Here is a 26,975-nt window from a genome sequence, read left to right on the forward strand (position 1 = left end):
TAAGTAGAGGTTGCTGAAGCTGACTTTTTAGACAATTAAAACTTCCTCAACCAGAGGAGAATTTCTAACTTAGTATAATGGAAAAATCTACCTTCTTCCAGCCACAACTCTCACTGAAATCTGTTGCAACTCACATTATACTGTGGATCTGAATGGCACACAAAGGTACACATTGTAAGAGCTTGATACAGAGAAAATTGGAAGCTACAATGTATTAGGGAGAAATCCTAGGGAAATAATTTTTCCTAAAAAACCGTGTATTTCTATAATCCTTGATTATAACTTATCCAAAAAGAAGTGATTAAGTATTTAAAATTTTACTAACTATAAAATATTACTATCTTTATATACACTATTTTATTTAAGTCTTTCAAGTGGACACTCTCATCACCATTTTCTAAATAGGAAACTGAGGTTTAGAGAAATTATTTTCTCAAGTGGCAGAGTCAAGTTTTGAATCCAGGTCTAAGTCTTATTTTTCTATTTGTAATGGTTATGGAATCTGTGCTAGAATACTGGTTGAGCCACTTAATTACTTAATCTGGGCCTTGGTTTCCTCATCTATAAAGTGGAGCTAACAGCACCTAAAAGCTTCTCTCCATCTTGGCACTATTGACATTATGCACTAAATTCTTTGCTGAAAAGACTGTCCAGGGCAATACAGGATGTTCAGCAGCCTCTCTGGCGTCTACCCACTAAATACCAGTAGCTTGGCCCATAATTGTGACAACCAGACAACCAAAAATGGCCACAGACATTGCTACATATTCCCTGGAGAGTAAAATCACTCTGGTTGAGAACTACTGGTATCAATTAAAAGACAGTTGTGAAGAGTCCATTAGTTACTACACACAAAGAGTCTAGAAGATGATGATGATGATGGTAAAGATGGGGGTGGGGAGGAAGTGGAGGAAAACACTTGGCATTGGACTAAACTGTACTTCTGTTTTATTCAGCCTGATTGGGGAGAGATCATAAAAACTCATGAAAGACTTGATTAGAAAGAAAATAAACTTTAAAACAGCTGGTAAGTTTCTAGTTTTTAAGATTATTTCAGGAAAACTTCCATAAACCTTTTCCTTTCTTTATTAAGTAAAAATGTTTTACATATGAGATTATATATTAAACAGCCAAGTAAACATTTGCTTAGTATAATGCTAGTACACATCAGCATAGAACTAACACCATATTGAAATCGATGTCCAGATTTGAATAGATGGAACATCCATCACTTAAAAAAATATCACAAATACTATTTTTTTCTTTGTCAGGCTACTTAACCTTGAAATGAATTTACATTGAGAACATTCAGTCATGGATTAATATATTTACTAATGAATGTTACAACTATGATTACCATGCTGAGATTATCAATGGAATTAAATTACAGAATATATCTTACCTAAAGTCTTAACAGGATCAGAATAATCAGAATCAGTAAATTGTCCCATAATATTTGTGGCTCTAAATTTAAATCTATGAAATAAAAAAAATTAAAAACCAACAATTTGCATGGTATATGACTTTTTTCTATGAACAATTTAACAAATTGCAATGAAAAATGCACATTTTTAATTTAAGAGAAAATGTATTTATAAGATGCAAACTTGGAAATCAGTTGCCATCCAGAACAATATATCCTATCCTTATGTGAGATGAATAATTATCCTGAACATAAGAGAGTAATTAAGTTTGGCCAGACTCGTGAGGTCAGCAGTTTAAACAGATGAAGATTACATCCCTCATAGATTTATTTGGATGAAATTGTTTCATGTCTGTGAAACAGTGTTACACAAACATACCTACAAATACAAAGTATAATAACTGCTATACCTCAACTACCTTTAAAAATACCAGTGATTTGGAATGGTCATACAGAATTATTTTGTTCACATGTTAACAAAGTAAGAAAAATTCTTCTTAATTTTCTGTGTGCACAGAAGTATTTTCACTTTCTATGCATTTATGACATAAGAAACAGAAAATGGTTACAGAATGGGTGATTCTAACATTTTCAGAGATAACTGAAATTTACCTTATTTAAAAATGATAGACATCTAAGCATTTTAAAGTACAAAACCAACTTATATTAATAAGTTTCAGTTTGTAATTTAATCTCTACCCTTCTCAAATTCTCATGATTTTATTGATTATGTGAAGAGTCTGTGTTGGAAAAAGATGCAAAATAAAAAATATTTGAATAAATATTAAATTTTATTTCAAATGAAATATTTGAATAAATATAAATATCAAAATATTTGAATGAATAGTAAATAAATAAAATTTGAATATTAAACTTTGAATAAATATTAAATATTTGAGTAAGTATTAAATAAACAAATAAGTAAGTAATTTTATTACTGTCTATGTATAATGATTAAATTTCAGGCAATGACTTAGTAACCAAAGTAACTATACTTATTAGTTGATGATACAACAGTCTATTTTTTCAAATGTCTAACCTTTCTGTTTTTCTAATGTTAACTTGGCTTAGGATGTTTATGAAGAATTTAATAATGCTTTAACTATCAGGCAAACAAGAAATTAGCTGCATTTTTCAAATTTAGTAGTAAAAACTATATTTTGGAGATTAAATAATTTAAAATTAAAATTGACAAATTTTAAAAATTTAAAATTTAAAATGACAAAACACAGTCAATTTAACAGGAGATAAGTGATTAATTTAGCAAAACATTTAATAAAACCAGAATATCAGCAGTAGTATTTAATACACTAGATTATTATGATCTACAAAATGACAAATACTAAAGTGAATTATAAATATTTCAGTCACTAATTGAGTGGCTTGGTAGTACAAAGAGGACAAAATTACTGCTATGACTGATAAACTGAAGATGTCATCAACTAAAAGATTAGGATAGTGTTTCTAAAAACCCGTACATTAGCACGTGTTGCAAAATACTGAGTGAAGAGCACAAAATATTATGTTAGTCATATTATCTTTTACAGAAAGAATTCAGTTCTCCTATCCATGTTCTCCAATTACATGTTTTTCATATTGTTCTTATGTCACTTACCATATCAAGTCATAATTACTTCTAAGCTTGCTTGCTTTCCCTACAGAACTGTACCTTTAGGGAATGTAAGGACAATATCTTATTGATCTTCACCACATAGCAGGTCATGATACATTATGTGCTTATTGGAAACACAAAAAGATGGGTAGATGGATGAATAAAAGACGTCGACTTGCTTGCTGCCACGATGCATTCGTAAGTTTCAACTATACTTACAAGTATTGCTTTTTTGGTTTCAGAGGTCCATTGCAAACTCTGTCTTCATTGCCAGGAATCATGCACGCATTATCAGCGCCAATGATGTAGATTTCTTCATTGCCACTGAACTTTGTCTTTCCTTCCGTACATGGAGGATTAGGAAAGCCTTCATTTGTAAAATATGGCCTTGGTTTATTAAAATATGCATCATACCACTTTGTTACATTTCCATCATGCTGAGCTATTTTCAGAAAAAAAGGATAAAATAACAAGTAATATATGAAAGTATTTTCACATTTCTGAAGAGCATTTCTATAATTGCATGAGGAAAATCTGGATGCAACATCCGTCACTCTGTGAACCACAAGGGATGATTCAGCTGATCTACCTGGATAAACAGGGAACCCTATCTTTTTCCATTCCACATGACTGAGGCTTTATTGTGGAGGATAACTTCTCAGAGACTGAAAGAACCTCTCTCAGTCAAGGGTAACTCTCCTGTTCATACCTCCAAAGAAGCTATCAAAACTCCATCTTGCCAAAATCAAGCAATCCAGTCAGTATATGGAATAAATAGATCACATATTTTAACTATGCCTTTTCTTAATTTTGTCAAGTAATTTAGGTGTACATTAATGATTAGTATAATTAATGATAATATTGATAGTATTAAGCTCAAAAGTTGTGTGATAACAGGTAATCAACCTTATATTACTAATTACTGAAATTTCTTTAGCATTCAACAATTCATACTCTAATTTAACAAGATAAGTTAACAGTTGATGATACCTCCTGCTTCTGTTACAAGCACTTGTACATTTTTGATTGGTCCATGATCATCATTGTAGTAACATATTGGCATTCTGATTGTAATTGTTGTTGAAGTCACAAGAAGTTTTCCTGTGGCATCATAAATAGGGGTTGGTTTGGTTTTTGGTCGTGCTGGAGCTTTAAACAAAGAAGAAATACCACTGCAATTGATTTTTTTGTTTCTAAAGAGAAGAAAAAATTTTAAATTCTCATTTCATGCAGGCAATTTATATATAAAATGATGACAAATGACAAATGAAACAGAGTTTTGTTTGAATATAACAGATGGTTAGCAATTATTATCTCCTGAAGTTTTAATTATGTATTTCTTTTTTTAAAATTATGTATTTCATAATTGCTTGAGATAATAGGGCTCAGGTGTGATTTTTACCCATCTGAGTCCTCTTCACATATTAAAAAAAATCAAATTATTTATGTTCCCATTCATATAATTTTTTTTTTTTTTTAAAGATTTTATTTATTTATTTGACAGAGAGAAATTACAAGTACACTGAGAGGCAGGCAGAGAGAGAGAGAGGGAAGCAGGCTCCCTGCCGAGCAGAGAGCCCGATGTGGGACTCGATCCCAGGACCCTGAGATCATGACCTGAGCCGAAGGCAGCGGCTTAACCCACTGAGCCACCCAGGCGCCCCCCATTCATATAATTTTTATAAGTGCATTAAATCATACAATATTTTAGTGGTTTTTTTCTTCTTTTACTTCCTTTAGCTGATTCATCAATTTCTATTCTAGTCATACCAACATCCCTCCCACAGTTTATCCACGCCAAACATATGGATGATATCCCCCATATTTTTCTCCATGTTCACATAACCATATAAAATAGATAAAGTCATACATGATAGATTATTCTCACTTTTGATTTTTTTAAATGGGACTATATCATGTATTATAATCACTCCACATATTGCTTTCTTCACTTATGTATGACTTATATAAGTCTTTCTATGTCACCAAGCAGGGGCTAACTCATTCTTTTTAATGATTATGTTATATATCAGGGTGTGACATCATATTTATTCAATCATTCAGCTAGTAATGGGAATTCACTTTTCCTTCTGGTTTTGAACATTTGCTGCAATAAATAGCCTTATATATTTAGTCTTATTTACTGATCCTTTTATTTCTATGGAATAGATTTCCAAGAACAGAATTTCTGAAACAAAATACATAAATATTTTTAACTTTAATAGGTATTACCAGAATAATTTCTGAAAGTGCCATGATAATTCACATTTTACTGCCAATGCATACAAACGTCTCCAAAATCAATATCTGTAAGAGCTCTGCTTGTTTCATTTCATCTCATAGCTATATGCGTAGACCAGCTGTTGGAGCACAGCACGTTGCTTAATCAAACTTCAATTTCCATATTTATTAAAATTTTTTTAAAAGCCTCTCAATAATGCCATAAAATTGGCAATACCATTTCCATTTTATAGATGAGGAAATGGCCTTATGTCACATAGCTGTAAAAGGGAAATACCAAGATTTCAATCAAATCTTTTTGGCTTGATCTTTAGCTCATTCCTCTGTAATATAAGGGCTATAATAATATTAGAAGTTTAGGAAGTTTATTGGAGGAACTACCCATGAAGAGTCAAGGAACAGGGAACAGAAGTAGGCGGCAAGAGCCTTTAGACCCCAGATCACAGGTCTAATACCTGTGTGAGACAAGAAGGAAGGAAGGATTCAGCAGCAAGAGCCTCAGATTTCAGGGATTTCTGGAAAACTCAGCCAGGCCACTGGGGAGTCCCTAAGAAAAGGTTTCCAGTTAGAGGAATCTGGCATTCTGATAGGATTATCCAACTGTATATTATGTGTCAAATGCAAATTTAGTGACACTACTATTAACTCAAGGCCACTCCATGTCATCAAAAATAATCATGCATATTATTGGAGAAAAATGAGTCTCTAGCACCTCACCAGTACCACCAGTACTCACATATTTTTTCTAGACACCTAATCACGAGTCTATCTGTCCTATCTAAGGAGTGGAAAGTCAGAACAAATCATCTCTATCTGGGGATGATCAAAGCAATACACATAGGAAGTTTTGCTAAAGAATTAATAAAATGAAGCCATCGTTACCTGCATACTTACTGGTCTGTCACTGAATAACAAAAAGAGATTAACATGGTATGACATAAGTCATTCTTTATGAAGTCATTTTGTAAAACAGCTGATGTTTTTGAAGAACTTATGCATTTGCATGTTCCAAGTAGTTTGGAATTAAAAGCAAAAGCAAATCTTAATACTTTAAAATAATACTACAGTTACATAAACTATCATTGATGAAAAGACAAAACTTACCAGCTTCATCTTACAGGGAATATTTCTTAATAGTACTTAATAGTACTAGTTTCTAGGCACTGTCCTAAGGGTTTTCAAAGATTCTCTCTTTTAATCTTTACAACAATCTGTGAGGTAGGAACTAGCCTTATCTGCATTTTACAACTTATAGAGGTTAAGACACTAGCCCAAAGTCTAACAGATATCAAGAGGCCAATCCAGGATTCAGTCTCCATAGTCTGATCTGGCTCGTTTAATCACTCTGCTCTGCTGTGCTTACAAAAGACTAAGAAAAGTTACTCTTTGCTTCAGAATGAGGAGCATTCTACTAACGGTCTGTATGTTTCATTTTTTTAATCTCTGCAGGTTTTACTATAGATTTTTAGAGAGATGGCACAGTTGCATGTATGTTTTCAGTCAGGAAGAGAAAGAATCCGAATGACTGACTAGCCCTAAGTTTTTCTTAACAATCTCTTTTGGTTTTCATGGATCGTTTTGTGTGAGGGAGGCAGACTTAAATCTTAATTATATTTTCTATAAACAATACCTGTCAGAATAATGAATTGATCGATCTACTTTACAGTCAGAATCACAAAGCGGAATATATGGTAGTGCAGTAAACATTATCTGATTAAAAAAGAATTTTACTTTCAAGATAAAGATCAGTCAAGGAATTTAATTAAGACTAGTCAAAGTCTAGCCATGGGTAATTTAACAATGAATTTTCAATAAAACTACAAAACATAATAACAGACTATAAAATTTGTCTTAGAAAACTTTAAATTCAGAGGGAAAGAATGTAAGATAAATAGCAGGTGGGCATTCTCTTTAAGATGGTAATTTGCATTATTATTTAGACATTTTAAATATAGCTTTAATAAGCAGAGTTTATCACTAAATGTAGGCTTATTATTGCATATGTATCATTTAAAAGCTTGACTACATTCTTAACTCTAATAATAGAATTCAATTATAATTACTCTTTGATTAAGACAACAATATTTCACAGGAAGGCAGTTCATGTCTGTACCTTTAATGTCCATGGTTATTCTCATCTGAACCTTTGGCCCTGCGCCAGCACTATTGATTGCATAAACCTAAAAAAAGAGAAATATCTTGTTACTATTTTTATCAGGGTCATATGTAATTTTAAAATGATTCTATTTTTAAAAACAAACATAGCCTATTTATTATATTTTTCTTGCACTTACTCAAATGAATACAATCTGTGGAGGAAGATCATTCATAACAAAGTAGTTTTTCAAACTATCTTACAGTACTAAGGCCTGAGAACAAAGGGTGAGTGACTTCGACAGCCCTATCATGGTGACCAGGAAGGATGTGGCTTCACTTTGAACCCGTGGGAGGAGCAGAGGCAGAAAAGCCCCTAGGTCTACACTCCTTCCTCTACTCTCACATCTGCGCCATCCCTCTGTAGCTAGGTAACTCTGGCTTTCTTTAAGTCCATATTCAAGACTCTCTTTTTTTCCCCTTCTCTGAAATGAAATCCTATTCCTTCAACCTCCTTGTTTTCCTGTATTAAATCATCCCTCTGAAAGTTGGCCTTTATGCCCTTTTTCACCCCTGCCCCGAAGTATCCGACACTATAACCTGCATAATGGAGCATATACACATAAAACATTTCTGTTTGTAGAGACAGGGTGATTCACACAAATGGGGATCCTTTCAATTCACTTAATGCTTAAGAAATGGTAGACAGAGAATCTTTTATTTACTTTATTTTGCTCTATAAAAACAGAGACTATATTCTTGCCCAATCTCATTCACAAACACAATTCAGAATATAGTATGTGTATTGGAACTAATTGACTTGTTTTCTATACTTCCACTCTATAGCTACTTACAAAACTAAAATTATAGTAATATATATGATGCCATGGGCACAGTAAACAGACAAAGCCTAAAAAATGGGGTCAAAAAATATCTAAAGAAAATATTTATTGGAACTTGTAAATTTAAGGAAAGAAGTATTAGGGTGCCTGGGTGTCTCAGTTGGTTAAGTATCCGCCTTCGGCTCAGGCTCAGGTCATGATTCCAGGGTCCTGGGAACGGAGCCTGACATGGGCTCCCTGCTCAGTGGGGAGTCTGCTTCTCCCTCTCCCTCTGCCTTTCCCACCTCATCCCCTCCACACCACCCCCCTCCCAACTTGTGTTCACTTTCTTTCTCTCTAAGTGAATAAATAAAATATTTTTTTAAAATTTTAAAAATGGAAAGTGATATTATGGTGTGCTACATTATTTTTACTTCTTTGTGGTACAGCCTAACATTTAAGTGAGATAATAAATGAAGTTAGGTATGCTTCTCAAATTGCATTGTACAAAGAAGTCACTTGTAAACCTGTTGAATGAAGATATGCAGGTTTTGTTTAAGTAGGTTGGGATGTTATATATTGTTAATAAATTCCTTGGTGTTGAGGAGCTATAAATTGCATTTTTTGAGCAGTAAGTTAGATAACTTTTTTACTATTAAGTTTTTGCTATTTTTTTTAAATTATGAATTAGTTCTACTTTGTTTCCTATTCTTTTCTCTTATCCCAAAAGGCAAAACTCATGGAGAACTCACTGCTTCCTATAACTCTAATTCTTTAAATCTTACAATAATCTTATAAAGAAATCATTATTCCTATTACTGTTTTTTCCTTTTTTTTTTTTTTTTTGGTTTCAAGTTTTTCTTTAAATTCCAGTTGGTTAACATATAGTGTAATATTAGTTTCAAGAGCAGAATTTACTGTTTTGTTTTTTTTTTTTTTTTTAGATAAAGAAACAGGTACAGAATTGAGGCAAGTGCTCAGAAGCAAATCACAGAGTCAGGATTTGAACTCAGATCAGTTCATTCTTCTAACCACCCTCCCTCTACCTTACAGAATGAAAGTCCATATAATGGGGTGTGCAATAAGAATCCTAGCAGGACAGATACATATATTAAAAAATATATATATATATAGTGAGTGAAGGAAGAAATGAAGATATGCAGGTATATAGATGTAATATAGAGAAAAACATATATATGAATATAAATTATTTGTAAGTGTTCTGATTACATGATAATCATAAAAGAAGGTAGGAAAGTTAATTACTAAGCTACTTCAATGTTTAGGGTGAACTCTATGTTGCTTAAAAGATGATATTCTGACCATATAATTCTATTTGCAAAGTTTAAGACATACTATAAAAACACATTTTTGGAACAAATTGTGTGAATATCTGTATGTCTGTAAACACACATGGATCATTTAAAATTGGGATGTAAAATGCTTAGCTTTAGTAATTAATATGTGAAAGGTATGTGAATTTCAAACATGTAAATCGTTGTTTCTGCCCTTTGCCTTTGAAATTTGCTTTTCCATTCTCCATTCTCCATTCTCCATTTATAATCACACTTAAATGGCCTCCCTTTAGGTAGAATCTCTCTTTACATATCACTGCTCTCTTGCTTTTAACATGCATTTTCCCCCCTTTATTTTATTTCTGGATTTCTACTAGTGTTGGATGCTGAGTTTGCAAATTGACTTTTTAAGACAGGGGAGTCATTAAAAGCTATGGATGCTTACACTGATATTATACGTATGTCCACCTTTTAGTCCTTCCAACATCGCAATGACGGATGTGTCAGTTTGCTGGATAATACTGAGGTTGTGAATCTGGACAGTGGTAGGATCATCTTCTCGGTAAACTAAAGCTTGGTATACTTGGATATTTCCATTGGGTTGAGAAGGAGGAAGAAATGTTAACTGGAATTTTGTAACCTCGTCTGGTATCTTCTGAAATGTCATGTTGTTAGGTGGATCCTTGGGGACTAAAATGAAATATTAAGCAATTAGTTTTTAAAACTTTTTGTTTCTCTTTTTAATCTCCATTTAAAATATGTGTTAAATGTCTGCTTCTAAAATGTGTTACACAAATTATTTAAACCATGTATGCTACGGAGACAAGCAAAATGGCTGATATGTGTGGGCTACAGAAATCATAATGGTGATTCAGTTAGTTTGGTTATTTATTTATTTTGACTTTTACATGTATTTGTTTTTATATAGAATGCATTCCCATGACTTTTGTACTGCTTATTTAAAGATAATGTAGACTCACAGGAATTTGTGAAAGTGGTGCATACATACCCCCAGAACATTCCCCCGACTTTTACCAGTGGTGACAACTTAACTAACTAGTTTTATATCAAATCTCAAACCTGGATATTGACTTTAGTACAATACTGTTAATTAGATTCCAGGCCTTAATCGGGTTTCACCACTCTTGCATGTTTTCATAAATGTGTGTGTAGTTCTATGCAATTTTATTCCATGTAAAGATTCCTGTAATCATTACCAGAAATAAGGTGTGAAACTTTTCCATTTCCATAGAGAAACCTCCCCGGCTGTCCCCTTGCATTTGCACCCTATGCATTCCCAAAACACGAACCATTGTTCTTCATAGTTCTGTCACTTTAAGGAAAACAACAGCATAATGCTTAAATTCCATCAAGGTTGTTGTATGTATCAGTGGTTCATTCTTTTTTTTATCACGGAGCAGTGTTCCAGTTTTTGGATACACCAAAGTTTGTTTAATCATAGAAAAGCATTTGGGTTGTTTCTAGTTTTTCTGTTACTTCTAATAAACCTGCTATTAATGCTCATTTACAGCTGTTTGTGTGAACATAAACTTTTAATTCTCTGTGATAATTGTCCAAGAATATGATTGCTAGGTAATGTGCTCTAAGTGCATGTTTAGTTTTATAAAAGGCTGCCAAACTATTTTTCAGTGTGGCTGTATCCTTTTGCTTTCCCACTAACAATGTACAAGAGATCCAGTCTCTTTGTATCTTTGCCAGCATTTGGCATCATCACTATTTTATAATTATTATTTTATCTGTTCTAGTAGATGCATAGTGATATCTCATTGTGGTTCTAGTTTACATTTCCTTAATAGCTAATGATGCTGAAACTCTATCTTATCATGAGTTTATTTGCCCACTATATCTCCTCATGATGAAATGTCTGGTCATGTCTTTTCCCAATTTCTAAATGGAATTTTTTTGAGTTTCGAGAGTTCTTCATATATTCTAGATATTTCATCTTATTTTTGAAAAATAAAAATTAGCCTAATACACAAAAGTTAAGTGTCAGTGAATTATCATGAAAGAAAGTGATATATGTGAGTATGAAATTAATTTATGAATATAAGAACTAGTTCTTGCTGTACTACATATTAGTGTTCTCTATATAAATGAATGACTGCATGAGTATATTTATTTTGATCAAACTGAAATGGATATATCTCCCATACTAAGGGGATTTCCATGAATAAGGCTGCTAATATTTGGCTAGCAAAGCTCGGATGCTCAAGCTCTAGTATTTTTATTTATTATTTATTATCTTATAAAATATCTTTATAGGTAAAACTCTGCAACAAGCAAAAAAAAAAAAAAGCAAATAATAACGGTGGGAAAAAAAGAGGAACAGATAAATATGGTATAGTGCCAAATATCAATATTAAGTAGAAAAATGCATAGCTAAAGTGAAAGTTAAATTGGCTCAAGATAGATGTATTGTCACATTTGCTGTTATACATTTCTATGATATAAAAAATATGTTTTCTTTTAATAAGAACTCTTTCTAAAAAATCAGATTAGGTTTAAGGTTGGATATGTGAAATAACTCTCTGAATGCTGGAAAGAATTTCCCATTTTCCAAATATCTTTGGTTTTCCCTCTAAAATTCTACTCTTAGAGATTTAGTAATAATTTATTTAACCATGATATCTTTGTGAGGGGTACCATTTGACAATCAGTACTTTACGGTATGAGTGTGAACAAATTCAGCAGCAACTTTCCTCCCAGGTGAGATGTGGGAGAAGTACAAAGTATAAGAAAGTAAGTATCTGGGCTATATGTGGCAGGAAAATGGAAACAAATGAAATTTTAGGGTGCTGAGGATATCTTCTAATGCAGAACCATAACTTTATAGACAATAGAGCATATAACATAATGAAAAGACTAGCTAAAAAACATGTTTTACCTCCTATACTTACCTTACAGAGAGCAACAAATAAACTATAGCAACACTTCCCTTCATGTGCTCTTTCCAAAGATAAATCTGGTGGCAAAGAACATCAGGAGTCTGAAGGAGGATAGGGCAAGCAAGTTCTGGGAAGCTGACTTTCCACACTTAATTCCTATTGGTTACAAACTTATTATTCATTCAGACCCTGTTTGTAGGAACTTGAGGACATCTGTATGGATTCTGACATTTATTAAATAGGTTATGTAATAAAAACACGTCATTTGATTAGGTGAGAAAAACAGAGAAGATAAGCATGACCAGGATTCTAATTTTGAATTGCAGATTATATAATGATAGACTATTACTACTTTAATGTGCATTTAAATCATAGAAATAATTAAAATGGAATTTTACATGAAAAATTATTGGCTACAGACCATTTGAAAAATCTTCTCTTAGGCAAGGTAACTCAATTTCTGAAATATTTAGTGTTTAAATAAATACAAAAAAATACAATTAGGACATTATTATGAGCTAATATGTTTCTGTATTTCCAAGAACCAATTATTCTACATAATTCCTCTTTGCCTAAAAAATGTAAATAGAAAACTTCACGTTTATCAGTTATGGTGAATCACGGAATTTTGTATTTTATACACTTAAAAAATGTCTTATAAAACATACCCTTTTTAAGGGGTGGTATGAGAAATTCTAAAAAAAAAAAAAAAAAAAGGCACTTAAATCTCAGTCAGCTTTTAGCAGTGATGGGCAATATGCCTTACCTGATTCTAATGTCGTAACAATCACTTCAGCGCTTGACTTTCCTTCTGCATATGCAGCACTTATGTTTCCAGTGAATGCTGTGATCACCACAGAATACCTTGTGAATATTTTCAAGTCTTTAATTTCTATGGTCTTATTTTCCTCATTTGACTTGATGAAGGAAATATTAAATTCATCACTGTCTACCTATAGGAAAAAATAGCTAGTAATTAAAGGAAGTTAGTTGCACTTGAGATCCAAATCACCAAAACATAATACTACAAAGCTATGTGTGGTACACTTATCTAGCCAAGATTTAAATTAGTTTTTTTCTTGCAGTCAGATTGTCCTGGGAAATCTAAAGTGCCACTTTAACAGTCTACTTAAAAGCAATTATTTCAACAACTGAAAGTAAAAGAAAAAAAAAATAAACTAACCCATCACAGTCAATCAATCCATCTAATGAACAAGTAAGTATTATCTCTGTGTCAATGAAACTCTACTTTCAACTGCATTTTTTATACCAACATATAAAGTATTATTTGTTTGAGGGGTAGAGGTCTGTGAATCATCAGTCTTACACAATTCACAGCACTCACCATAGCACATACCCTCCCCAATGCCCATCACCCAGCCACCCAATCCCTCCCACCTCCTCCCCTCCAGCAACCCTCAGTTTGTTTCCTTAGATTAAGAGTCTCAACTGCAATGTTTTATAGGAGAAAGAATACAGGTTTGGGTAATTAATCAGTAAGGGTTCAAATCCTAACTTGGTCATGTAATAGTTCCTGTAGCATTTGACAAATCACTTATGTTCTCTGTGTTTTACTTTCTGTGTATGTAAAATTGCAGTAATAATATCTATTTAGTTTGGTGAGATTTAGAAAAACAGATCTGAAGTAGTTGGCCCAGAGAATTTGATTTTTTTTTTTGACTATGACTTACCAAAAGGAAGCACATTTTGTAATATAACTCAGGATGTGTGTGTGTTTATACTCTTATATGTATACATATACACACTTCTTTACAACTTGAAAACAATTTCCAGAAATGCAACTTCTTTCTGAAATGCACTTTGATATTTTCTTCTCTTTGAAATTTTACTCCAGTTTATTAAAAAAATTTTGGTCATGAGTGCAGTTTGAAAAACTCCCATCTAGCACTAAGCATGGCACTGGATGAGGAGACAATCGTGGATGTTATAAGTATTAGATGAGCAAAAATGAGTATCCTTAGGTGTATTAAATATAGTCATATAGTGTATTCAAACATCGTCTGCCTTTGCCTTTGATGCAGAGTCTGGCCTATTCATTGCAGGTATTAAACATAGCTAAAGTTTCTAGCAATACAAAGAAGGGATTTTCCAAAGATGAACAACAGAAAATTTGAAATCCTACAATGCATGCTACTCTCAGGTATCCAAATCGAAACACTTAAAACCAGATTGTGTACACTGTTCACACTACTAAGTTCTTCTCAACTTGACCCTCCCTTGAAACTTTGGAAGATCTTTTGTTCAAAATATTCTTCAAATGCCCTTTTCTAAGAGCTTTTTTAACTTAAAGAAGATGTTGCTATGAGAAACACAGTAAAAGGCTGACCAATAACGTAAGCATTGCGAAGTCAAATGGATTGTTCCCACCTTAGAGCACTGAAGGCAGTTGCCTCCTTTCTGTAAAGTGGCAGAAAACCAAATCAGCATAGGAATACTATTGATCAAGTGCATGTACTCACTGGTAGGAAGTGAGTGTGATTCAGTTAGCTTTCAGCATTTAAACATCCCTTAAAAATCTAGCTTTTAAAATTTTCCTTAAGACTACCCTTATATTGGGACACCTGGGTGGCTCAGTCAGTTGAGTCTTTGACTCAGGTCATGGTCCTGGAGTCCTGGAATCAAGTCCGGCATCAGGCTCCCAGCTCCATGGGAAGTCTGCTTCTCCCTCTGACCTCCCCTCTCATGTTCTCTCTCACTCTGTCTCTCTCTTTCAAATAAATAAATAAAATCTTAAAAAAAAAAAGGATTATGTTTATGTTCATGCTCGGCAAGAATTACCTAGAGATGAGTGACAGTTGACTCCTATAACGGGGCATGAGTCTTCAAATCACCATGGCTCTGCCCGGCTGACTGAAGTTTATCTTACTTGACTGACCACCATAACTATATGAATTCTGATTTTATAGAGTTGGTGAATTCCTCAACATTCCACAGTTATTTCGTAGCTCAAATAGAATTTGCTCCCAAGTCTTTCAAGAATTCAGAACTCTCTACACTACTACACTGGGCCTGATCTTATAAAGTAAAATTAAATTATTTCAATGTCTTCCATTAAAATAGGATATACCAAATATTGAGTAATAAAAAGTGACATAATATGCCAGTGTTCTACTATGTCTTAAAAAACATATATAATAAAATCCAAAAAGAATATTGGGTCTTCAAATACAGAATGTACCAAAATTCATTTATATTCTTCACTAAACCTACTCTGTCATTGTTATTGTTAATCATTATTTGTTCGCTTACCCAGGACTGAAACCTCAGATCTTTTGGATTCATTATTTCCCTTTTACCAATTCCAAGCTTGTTTGCTCATATTTTATTTGATCATCTATTATTATTATGAAATGTGCCCCATTATTTTTTCAGTACGGTAGTTTTATAGGCAATGTCAGCCGTTAGACTTTGATTCTATTTTCTTTCCTTTTCCTACCCCATTTGCCCCCTTCCCCACCTGGCACACCTCAATTCATTCCTCAAGTCCCATAACCAATATAACCTCCTCTGTGAAGTCTCCTATGTATTGTACACCACTCATAACAGGAACTTTAATTACTTTGCTAGTTTATGGTCCAAAAAAACCATTTAGCTCACATTCTATGATTAGCTGTTTGCATTTTGGTGTCTCCCACTACAGTGTGAGCTACCTAAGTTCTGCATCCTTATTTTGGTGAGCAGAAATGATAAATAGTTGTTATTTTGAAAACAAACAAACAAACAAAACAAACAAAACCAACAAAGGGAACAACAAACAAGGGACCACAGAAATGCATGAATTTATGATAGTATCATCCAGGATGATACCTCTGCCCATATATCTTTAAGACTATCAAGTTTTGCTTGAGCCTTTTAGGAAGAGAGTTTTATGACCCTGTGACTAGTATTTGGCAAAGGATACAGCGTAAGTCTTAAATTCAATGATATGTGTTCTTCCCTGGCCTAGGAGCCAATGATTTTTGAAGACAGATAATTATGTATCCATGAAATGAGCTACAGATAAGCTCCATAAAGACAATGTCCATATCAGACTTGTTCCAGGTATCCAGCACCTAGAACATTTAAAACCATGACAGCCTAGTTCCAAGAACCCTGGGGTAACTGAGAAGTGCTACAATCTCTTTGAATTCTTGTTATCTTTGACCCAAAAGGTTTAGATGGTCATATACTACAACTTGGCACATTTTATTTTCTACTTGGTGGTTTTTCCTTTCTCCTATCACACTACTGTCTGCTGGGTGTAGTCAGGTCTCAACCATTTGAGAAGCCATCATCTCTGTGCTTCAACCCCCCTTTATGCAAAATGAAGATAATATATTTACAGCAAAATATTAGAGGAGAGGCTACTGATAGAAAGTAAACAATTACCATGTTAATCATCCTTCTCTTTCCCTCGCTCATTTTTAATATCTTTAAAGAATACTAAGAGAGTGAGGTTATAAACCACTTTTTAAAAAAAAAATTATTTTCCCTTCCTTTAAATATGATCAAATTTCAAGAGAGAACTGTTTTCATTAATAAGGTGTCTTTTGACAGAACAGAGCGTTCTCATTTTATAATTTGCTTTTAATACATATTCCCAGAGTGCTTGTCATGCGTGTTGATTACTTTTGGCTAATTGTGAACTAAGTCTTCACAAATATGCTCTAAAAAGGAACATAAACAGAAGACTGAGTGGGAGTCCAAATGCAACAATAATCCCTTAAATTTTCTTTTAATCATGACAGGTCTTTTGAGAGAGAGGCACTTCCATTTTAGAAATAACACAAAGACACAATAAAACTATAAACATTAGACAAAAGGTAGGTAGAGAAAGCACGGAAGGGGGAGGAAAATCTACTGTAAATTAGAGTGTATGAGATGTCACGAGAAGAGAGTAGTCATCAGGCCCAGTAAAACCCAAGCAGGGCCCTCACGAGCTTTTTCCGATCCTAATCCTAGCTTACACTGCATTATTTCCATTGGTGAGCACCTGTTAGGTGAAAGGCTTGACTCTCACACCTGGGTTTCCTTCTGTCTGGATGGCTCCTAGGCTGGTGACTTCAGTGGCCTCTTCTTCAAATGTCTGGATTCCCCAGGATTCAATCCTCAGGTTAGTTCTTAACAGAAGAGGTCCTTATGTGACATGTCCTGTATTTCATCTCATCCCTTCCTATCATTGCAACTACCATCTGGATACCAACACTTCCCAGATTTGCAAATTCAGATTTCCTCTCCTGAGCTCCAGATCTAGATATAATAGTGCTAAGGGAGTATCTTCATCTGGGACTCCTGGGTATCTCAAACTCAGTACATCTAGTACTGAATTCATTCCTTTCCTTTACAATTCTCTTTCTCTTCACACTTTTCCAAATTCTGTATCTTGAAGTCATCCTCAATTATTCCTTTCACTCACCATCCACCAAAATTTTTTTTCACCAAATCCTGTAGGTATAAATGATTTTCCATTCCCTTCCCTCAATACATTTCCTCTGTCCTTATCGTCCCCTGGTGGGATTTTGCACTAGGACTGCTCTGTCCTCTGCAGTGCAGCCAAGCTGATCCTATAAAATAGAAATCTATATCCCAGCACTGCTTTAATTCCTCAATTGATACTCCACCGGGTTTATCATGAAACCCACATTCCATTAACCGTTGTACAGTCTGCCTTCCTAATCTAGTTTCTCTCAGCACGTTTCTTGAATGCTTTGACCACGGATTCCTGAACTGCTCACTTCTTCATGAATGAATCTTAATTTTCACACTGTTAGTACCATTTCTTCCTCATGGCCTGCTTCAGGTGTTTTTTGCATTAAGCTCTGATGTTACCTCTTTGGGGAGCTATTTCCCCTAATGTCTTCTCCCTTCACCTTTCATATTCTGAGTTTTTTTTTTCACTGTATTTTTATCATTATTATTATTATTGTTTTAAAATAAGGAATGTTTCATGAATTTGCATGTCATCTTTGTTCAGGGCCCATGCTAATCTGCTCTTTGTCCTTCCAATTTTAGCATATATGCTGCTGAAGTAAGTACTTTTTCCACTGTATTTTAAATCAGTGTATTATTATCAGTTTAACCACCTGTTTACATACGTTATCTAAAACCTGGGGATAAATATGATAATCGTGCTTATAATACTTTACTTAAACATTTATTAGGCCTTATATACATTCACTGACCCTCAACTCAGGCAATGTTTAAAGTACTTTATGCATTATTTTCTAATTTAGTCTTCACAAGATCTCTGTACCCTGAGCACTATTCTTGATCTTTACTTTATAGATGTAGATACTGAAACACATACAAGTTAAGTAAGTTGCCCAAGGACTAACAGAGCTAGGATTAAAATTCCAATAGTCTGGTTCCAAAATGTGTATCCTTAATCACTCTCTATACTGTCTTTTGCAGAAGGTAAGACACACCTTACCGATTTGACATCAACCAGATAAAATGTTGGTCCAGTGATGGTAGCAGGTTCACTCCAGCTGATGTTGATGCTAAAAGGGGATGTTGCTATTACATGCACACTTTCAGGAGGACCATCTGGAGCTGTGAAAATTGAAAATCAATTACCCTGGGACTACTGAGTTAGTCTTTGCTGCAAGATAATAATAGAAAAGGCCATGAGAAAAATATAGTGATAATGAATTAATTATACATCAATTTATAGTTTATGCATACTAAAGGCACTGGCAAATTGAAAGATGTAATTCCTTTCAAAACAATTACTATATATAAGAAACTTTCACACGACATATTAATGATCATAAACATATGATTTTTAAACTCAAAATAATATTTTGAAATGAAAACATTACTATTGCAAATCTTTTTGAATAAATGCTTTTATTTAAAAATAGATTGCCTAATAATGTTGTTTTAGGAAGACCTGCAGAAACATGTTTGACTACAAAAAAAGTGGAACTGGAACAAGGGAATTATGTCTAAAATTGAGTTGCTTTTATTGTTTTCACCAAGGGAGTAACATAGGAAATAGGTTTACAACTGATATTATCACAAATGTAAATTTTTCCTGAATTCATTATGACTCCACATAAATTCTTTAATTTGTCCTATTTTTATTACTTTTTTTTTTATCAAGAGTGCAAAACAAGAGATAATATTTTAGGGAACTGTCTGCTAAAAACCCTTCCGTAAATTTTCAATTTGTGAAACTGTTATGAACTAGAAGAGTTTTTAGTATGTTAAGAAGGATTTAGTCACTGTTGATTTGATATATATTGAACTAGGGACACTGCTATTCATATCTCTGTCCTCCTATGGCCCCTAGTCAATTTCAGGGGCATTAAATACTGGGAGATAAGAATTTTCCAGTTTTTCTAATTTTTAAATCCATGTAAGCAAATATTATCAAACAAATATTGTCCCACGAATCCTGAGAAGGTATAAAGAAAAAGATTAGTAAAATAGTCCTTTCCACAAATAATTTATTCTTATAAATTGTACTAGCTCAGTCAAACAAAATTTCTGGACCTTGGTTTCCTCCTTATATGTATAGTTCATAGTGTTTTTTTTTTTTAATTTTTTTATTTTTTATAAACATATATTTTTATCCCCAGGGGTACAGGTCTGTGAATCACCAGGTTTACACACTTCACAGCACTCACCAAAGCACATACCCTCCCCAATGTCCATAATCCCCCCCCCCTTCTCCCAAACCCCCTCCCCCCAGCAACCCTCAGTTTGTTTTGTGAGATTAAGAGTCACATAGTGTTTTAAAAGAATTGTGTATTCAAAACGTGTGAAAGTGGCCAATTAGTCTACTGTTCAGCCCATCATTGTCAATTAATACAATATGTTATAACAAAAGGCTAAGTTAAGATCAAGACAAATCAGAAATACAAAGAATCAACTGTGAGTGGGCCAAGGGCAGAGTGCTGAATACAGATGGAGCGGGGAGTTTAGGTAAAGTTGCTCAGAGGAGATGGGAATCGAATAAGCTTTGAAAGATGAGAAGGATTTCAATAATCAGAGGAGTAGTTTTAGGGGCACTTCTTTGCTAAGAGGATCACAAGCATAGACACAAAGACATAAACAGCAGGGTCCCCAGACAGACAGAATTTTATCACTGTAGAAGTGTTTTCCTTGGTAATCTTATGTTTATTATTTTATACATTCAAAAATATTGTCCTAGGAAGGAGTTCACACACTTCCTCAGACTGGCAAAGGAATTCATGATGCAAAAAAAGATTCAGAATCCCTAAATTCAAGGAATACAGGTATCACAGACAGACCCGTGTTCATATGGTAAGGAACAAGCCTCAGATGGTCTTTTGGACACTAAGGTTATTATGTTAAAGCGTTTGAAGCTCATTCTTTTTTTTTTTTAATTTTATTTATTTATTTGACAGAGAGTGAGAGAGGGAACACAAGCAGGGGGAGCGGCAGAGGGAGAAGCAGGCCCCCCACTCAGCAGGGAGCCCAATGTGGGGCTCCATCCCTGGGATCATGATCTGAGCTGAAGGCAGAACTTAATGACTGAGCCACCCAGGCGTCCCGTAGCTCATTCTTTAAATAATAGAATGCCACCGAAGGTTTTTGAAAAAGGAATATTTTTCTAATGATTTAGGAAGAAAACTTTAGTAGTTATACAATAGGTAGTTGCTCTGAAGCATTGGGTCCAGGGAGGCTATTTCCAAAAAGCCAAATAAGATAGGATGAGATCCTAAACTAGATTAGTGACACTGGGTATAGATGGGAGGAGATGAATCCTAGAGTCATTTAGAAAATTTAAATGAGGGACGCCTGGGTGGCTCAGTTGGTTAAGCAGCTGCCTTCGGCTCAGGTCATGATCCCAGCTTCTTGGGATCGAGTCCCACATCGGGCTCCTTGCTCGGTAGGGAGCCTGCTTCTCCCTCTGCCTCTGCCTGCCATTCTGTCTGCCTGTGCTCGCTCTCTCCCCCTCTCTCTCTCTGATAAATAAATAAAATCTTTAAAAAAAAAAAAGAAAATTTAAATGAAAAACAAACAAACAAACTTGAGGCTGATTACATGTGGGTAAAAACTGACATAGAGGATGGAGCAAAAGCTAAAAGCTAGTGTTAGTACCAGGAGAATGTTGATAGAATTCATACCAACAGTATATTCAGGAGCAGATACTGGTTTAAGTAGGGATAAAACTTTGGAAGGAGATAATCATTTTGGATTAGTACTCACTGAGTCTGAGATACTTCTAAGAATTGAGAATGCCTACCTGATAATTTGAAAGATAAGCCTAGAGTTAGGAAGATAGGGCCAGGATAGAAAAGAATTTTTTAAAAATTTCAGATAATTCCTTACAAATCAAGGTAGCACAAATACAGCAAGCATATCTGGTTCAAGTGAGTCGCATCCTCTGAAGAGACCCAAAGGATTATTTCAGTACTAGATAGTTATTTAAAATGTTAACAGCATGGACATTGCTGCTATGAACATTGGAATGCACAGGGCCCTTCTTTTCACTACATCTGTATCTTTGAGGTAAATACCCAGTAGTGCAATTGCTGGATCATAAGGCAGCTCTATTTTTAACTTTTTTGAGGATCCTCCACACTGTTTTCTGAAATGGCTGTACCAGCTTGCATTTCCACCAACAATGTAAGAGGGTCCCCCTTTCTCCACAACCTCTCCAACATTTGTTGTTTCTTGCCTTGTCAATTTTTGCCATTCTAACTGATATAAGGTGGTATCTCAATGTGGTTTTGATTTGAATTTCCCTGATGGCTAATGATGATGGTGATGGGTATTAAGGAGGGCACGTACTGCATGGAGCACTGGCTATTATAAGCAAACAATGAATCATGGAACACTACAGCAAAAACTAATGTTGTACCATACGGTGACTAACAGAACATAAAAAAAAGATAAAATGTTAATAGTAGTGATAATTTTTAAACTATGAATATGTTATTGGCACTTAGAGTATGTTTCCATGAGAGATATTATGTGTGGAATTTAGGTACGCAACTCAGTCCATAAAAATGTATTTTAATAGTAGCATTAAAATATTTTTACACAATATTCAGATGTAACAATAGAGGACTCTAACAATCATATAAAAGGAAATTTCTGTGGGAAAATGCCTTTGAGGTACCAAACGTATCTTTCCGACACATACCATTTCTGACCCTTGTGCAACACTCTGCACACTAACTCAGAGATCTAGTCTGTATGGCCCAGGAAGGCATCCTGGAGAGACAGTGGAGAGAGGATGCTTCAGGATTCAGAAGTCTGATGAGCTAAGAAGCACTAATAATGATGACAAAATTGGATACATGATTTCTTTGGTAGCTAATATGGAGAGATCATGGAATCCCAGCACTTAAACACACCTGCATATCCTAACATCTTCAGTCTTTATTACTTCTAATTTTATGATCCTAGATTTATGAAGTGTCTCAAATTATAGCACAATTCATTAGATAATTACATATAACAAATGAGAGCTATGAGAGATCTGCCAGTCGCATAATCAATTGCCTTTGGATGCCCAGCAGAATAATGCACTTCATATTCAAGAGTGGCAATCCTTTTTCCTTTCCAAACTGGAAAGGATGTTCCTTAGAAATGTTAAGCCCACCTTAACAAGCAGCAAAATAACAAAGAGCATCCCTGAATCTCTCTATTCAGAATGTTACATGAAGAGAGGACAGGCTTCAGGACCAGGTACACCATTACTGATCATAACCACACACTTTTCCTCATAGAGAAATCTGCTTTGAAAACAGTAAGATGGTCTGTAGTGGCCTATCTTCTGCTGCCTTTGACTCTATAAATAGGGATGGGCTGCAGTTAAGTGCAAATTTATTAAGACATCTACTAATTAATTAATAATGTTTTTGTTATTTAACATTAATTAATCCTTTTGCAAAACTGGCCTTCTAGCTCTGTAAGAACCATTGTGGAAAGGAACAATTTTCTGACAGGCCGCAAATTTAAAGTATACCACTTTAAAGAAAATATTTGAGGCTCCCTTTCTCTTTAGTTATATCCAAATGTTCTGCTGGCTTTTAGATGAAATTTATATGTTTATCCAACCAGCAAATATTGACTGAATACCTTCTGTGTACCCGATACTGGGAAGACACAAAAACTACAGAAGTGATAGATGTAGTTATAGACCTATCTATATAGAGTTTCTAGAATGTAACTTCTCTTCTTCACTCAACAACTATTTATTGAACACCTAATACACGATGGGCATTTTTGAAGTCTGGTGGTAGAGAAGAAAATGCAAGAGATAACGATCATAGAACCTCTATTTTAGTGGAGGGAGATAAATAATATATAACATAAAAATTTAGGTCAGTTAATACTAATATGTAAGTAAATTACATATGATGTTAGGAAGTGATATAAACCATGACAAAAAAATGAAACAGGATAGTAAGAATGGGGGTGCTGATGAGAATTACTATTTTAAATATGGCAGTCAGGGCATACCTCTATAAGCAGGTGACATTAAAACAAAGCTTTGAAGGAGGTAAAGGAGCAAGAGAATGTTTGAAGGAAGAGTGTCAAAGACAAGACTCTGGCTAATGCAAAGGCCCTGAGGCAGGATTTTGCCTGGTCTATTTTTAGGAATAACAAGGACTCCAGTGAGGCTAAAGCCAGGCAATAATGAGAGTAAGAGAGGAAATGGGAGCCAGTTTGTGTAGGGCCTTTAAGGTCAGTGTTAGGGACTTTGTAAGAACTGCTGTCATGGGTAAAAAGAAAATGCCATAGTGTATTTTCACTATGGGGCCTAAAGGGGCCTCTAAAGATTTTGACATTCGATGTCTAACACATACCAGAAAGATAGGCCAAACTTAATTAGATCCAAAGAGGAAATATTACCTGCAGAATCTAATTCATACACCTCTATAAAGTATACCAATTCAATGGCTGTTGGACTAACTTTTAAACCAAACTCTTGTAGCAGAAAAGCAAGATGGTACATTACTAACAAATATCACAGATGGTTTACTGATAATTTTCTGTGACTAAGAAAGTTGATGAAATTTTTCTGTGACTATGTTGATGGTCACCTGTCTTTGGAAATATTCCCAAGGAAATATGTCTATGTCTCTTCTGCTCTATAGTTTGGGTCTTTCGGGTCTCAAGTGAAGGCCAATCCAAAACCATTTCCCAAGGGAAACCTTGGCCAATTTTGCAAGTATGTCTGTAGGCCATTTCAGAAAGCAGTATGAAGCCTTGCTTCCAACTCTTATCTTTCATAGGAAAATGTCAACTCTGCAATCATTCCTTAAATACTAGTAATCAAGCCCTCATCAGGGAGTGTCTGCTACCCCAAGCAGAGTTGAGAGAAAAGTGACATTTAAAGATCATTCATGGCAGACACTAACCAATTGGACTACTAAATATTTTCAGTTCTGTACACTAATCAATCATTATTTTAAAAAAGACAAGGTATTTAGCCCCTTGCTGAGCTGTGCTTTAATGCCATTTCTTGAACTTTTCTCAAAGACTTTTTCTTTTTTAAGAAACACTCTAAACAACATTTGCACTTTTAATCAATCTGATAAAATTGCTTTCTTTATACAAGGTTTCTTGTGTTGAATCCATTGTGAAAATTTCTCTTAGAAGGTAGCGTATCAATCTATATTCTTGAAGAATTAGAATATAATGATATCAGAACCCCTAAATCTATATTAAAAAAAGTAAACACACACATTACTAAACTAATATAAGAATATATAATATGCATTTAATTGATTCTTATTTTATCTGTATAAAACAATTAAAGATAATCATTTAGTTCACAGATAATTTAAGAGAAATACATAGAATACCAAAATGCTTGTCTATTAGAAAACTGTATCAATTATTTTAATATTGTCCCAAACATTATAGTGTACTTTAAAGCATATGATATTTTCAAATTTCTTTTAGGTAATATTCTTTTGGAAATTCTCAAAATTCCAAAAATACATAATAAGGTATATGAGTATTTTTTTCTCTTTTATTCCAATGTGTAGTAAACTATTACTAAAGTCATATAAAGGAAAATGCAAAATTAAAATTACAAATGCCAATCAGCAAAACCAAGGAAGCTTAAAGCACTAAAGAAGTGGGGAGATGAAAATATGCCAGTTTAAAAGCTTAGTAACGTATAAGCATCTTTGGGAGACTTTGTTTGTCTCCCCATAAACTGTCACATTCTGATTTAGGATTGTTTGTGAAATGAATCTAGTCAGTAATGGGCCAAGATATCACTATACCCTTTCTCTTATAAATCACAGCAATTTACTCAGTAGGAATGATCTATCTTTATTCTCTCATTCCCCATAATCCAATCACTTCCTCTCATAAGCACTTTTCCCCTGGTTTTCACAATAATGCATTTTCTGTAACTAACAACCATCATTTCCTGATTATCATGCTTCTATCCTTGCACAGGAATGTGGGTCTTATGTGGGTCAGGGTCATCTTTCCCATCCATCTGTGTCCCCATGCTAAGTGTGTTAGCTGAAAGGTGAGTCTGGATAGACCATCATTTTGCCTCATACGTATAAGAGCTTTAAGGCCCCCTAGGCTATGCCAGTTTGATTAAGAACCATATATTTTGGTGTGTCTAATACTATACTTTCAAAATAAGCACATTCAAAGACTTATTATTAACTTTGCCTTCTGCAGATCCCCACAAAAATAATGATGAAAAATGTAGAAAATACTGAGTTTTTTAGTGCACCACACAATTGCGATGTTCCTCAAAGAATAAACATAAATAAATAAATGACTTGACAACAACTCACAACACAGAAAATCTTGAGCTCTGCACACATGGTATTTAAATTGCCTGTATATCTATTTGGATTTAAGTTGAGCTTAAAGCTTATTTCAAGGGCCTATCTTTTAGGGTATTTTGGTTTCAGGATTTGGTAGAGTAGACTACCACATTCCTAGCTACTACATGAGGGACTCCATTCTTTCTCAACTTATACAAGTATTAGCTCCTAGGACTGTGAGTTGGCTTTGATTCAGCACACCTGGAAGAATTAGCTTTAAGTTTTACTTGTCTCTCAAGACCAGAGGAAATCTAATTGGTTGGGTGGTTTGAGTAGATTCCTTGAATTTTAAATAATTCAAGAGCATCCCAGGACACACCGTATTGGTTACAGCACTACACTAATCGGCTATCCTTCCCTAGGGCTGAATGCTTCCCTAAAGCCCTAAAGGTAGTGATCTCACTGCCTAGTACAGGACAATATGGTTGGGGTATAAAATAGTTCCTAGCATTCTATAGGACCTTAATTTTGTTTTATAGTTAGATTTTCTAACACCAAGATGGCATCACAAAGGCAAATACCATAAGCCCAAGAATGTGTTTAATCAGACTGTTTGATGCGTATTGAGAATGATTCATGGATGCTTATAGTCTTAGACCTCACTGAATGACCATTTTCTGTGATGTGTAATGAGTAATTTTTTGAGTCATTTCAGTCTGGCTTACATTGAAAAAAATTCAAAATACAAAAAACTATCATTTCCAACACTAACCATGCCAGGTAAGAATTAAAATATTTTAATATTAGTACTATTGCTTTTAGGATCATATGATGCTTCTTTTTCTAGACCATC

The 26,975-nt window shown here is 34.2% G+C and overlaps 1 protein-coding gene and 1 non-coding gene across 2 annotated transcripts in view; both read right to left on the reverse strand.

Annotated features, from left to right (window-relative positions):
* Nucleotides 1-26,975, reverse strand: part of PTPRQ (protein tyrosine phosphatase receptor type Q) — a 193,453-nt gene that overhangs the window by 52,460 nt on the left and 114,018 nt on the right. The window contains exons 27-33 of the mRNA XM_059402405.1: nt 18,823-18,944; nt 13,159-13,345; nt 9,932-10,176; nt 7,390-7,456; nt 4,026-4,184; nt 3,255-3,477; nt 1,403-1,476 (exon numbers count right to left, since the gene is read on the reverse strand). Of these exons, the coding sequence (XP_059258388.1) occupies nt 1,403-1,476; nt 3,255-3,477; nt 4,026-4,184; nt 7,390-7,456; nt 9,932-10,176; nt 13,159-13,345; nt 18,823-18,944 (1,077 nt within the window). The remainder of the gene's footprint in view (nt 1-1,402; nt 1,477-3,254; nt 3,478-4,025; nt 4,185-7,389; nt 7,457-9,931; nt 10,177-13,158; nt 13,346-18,822; nt 18,945-26,975) is intronic.
* On the reverse strand, nt 18,322-18,428 carry LOC132020996 (U6 spliceosomal RNA). The gene has a single exon (XR_009405184.1). It is a non-coding gene; the product is annotated as a U6 spliceosomal RNA (small nuclear RNA).

This window comes from Mustela nigripes, chromosome 6 (assembly GCF_022355385.1).
Source record: "Mustela nigripes isolate SB6536 chromosome 6, MUSNIG.SB6536, whole genome shotgun sequence".
Taxonomy (NCBI): Eukaryota; Metazoa; Chordata; class Mammalia; order Carnivora; family Mustelidae; genus Mustela; species Mustela nigripes.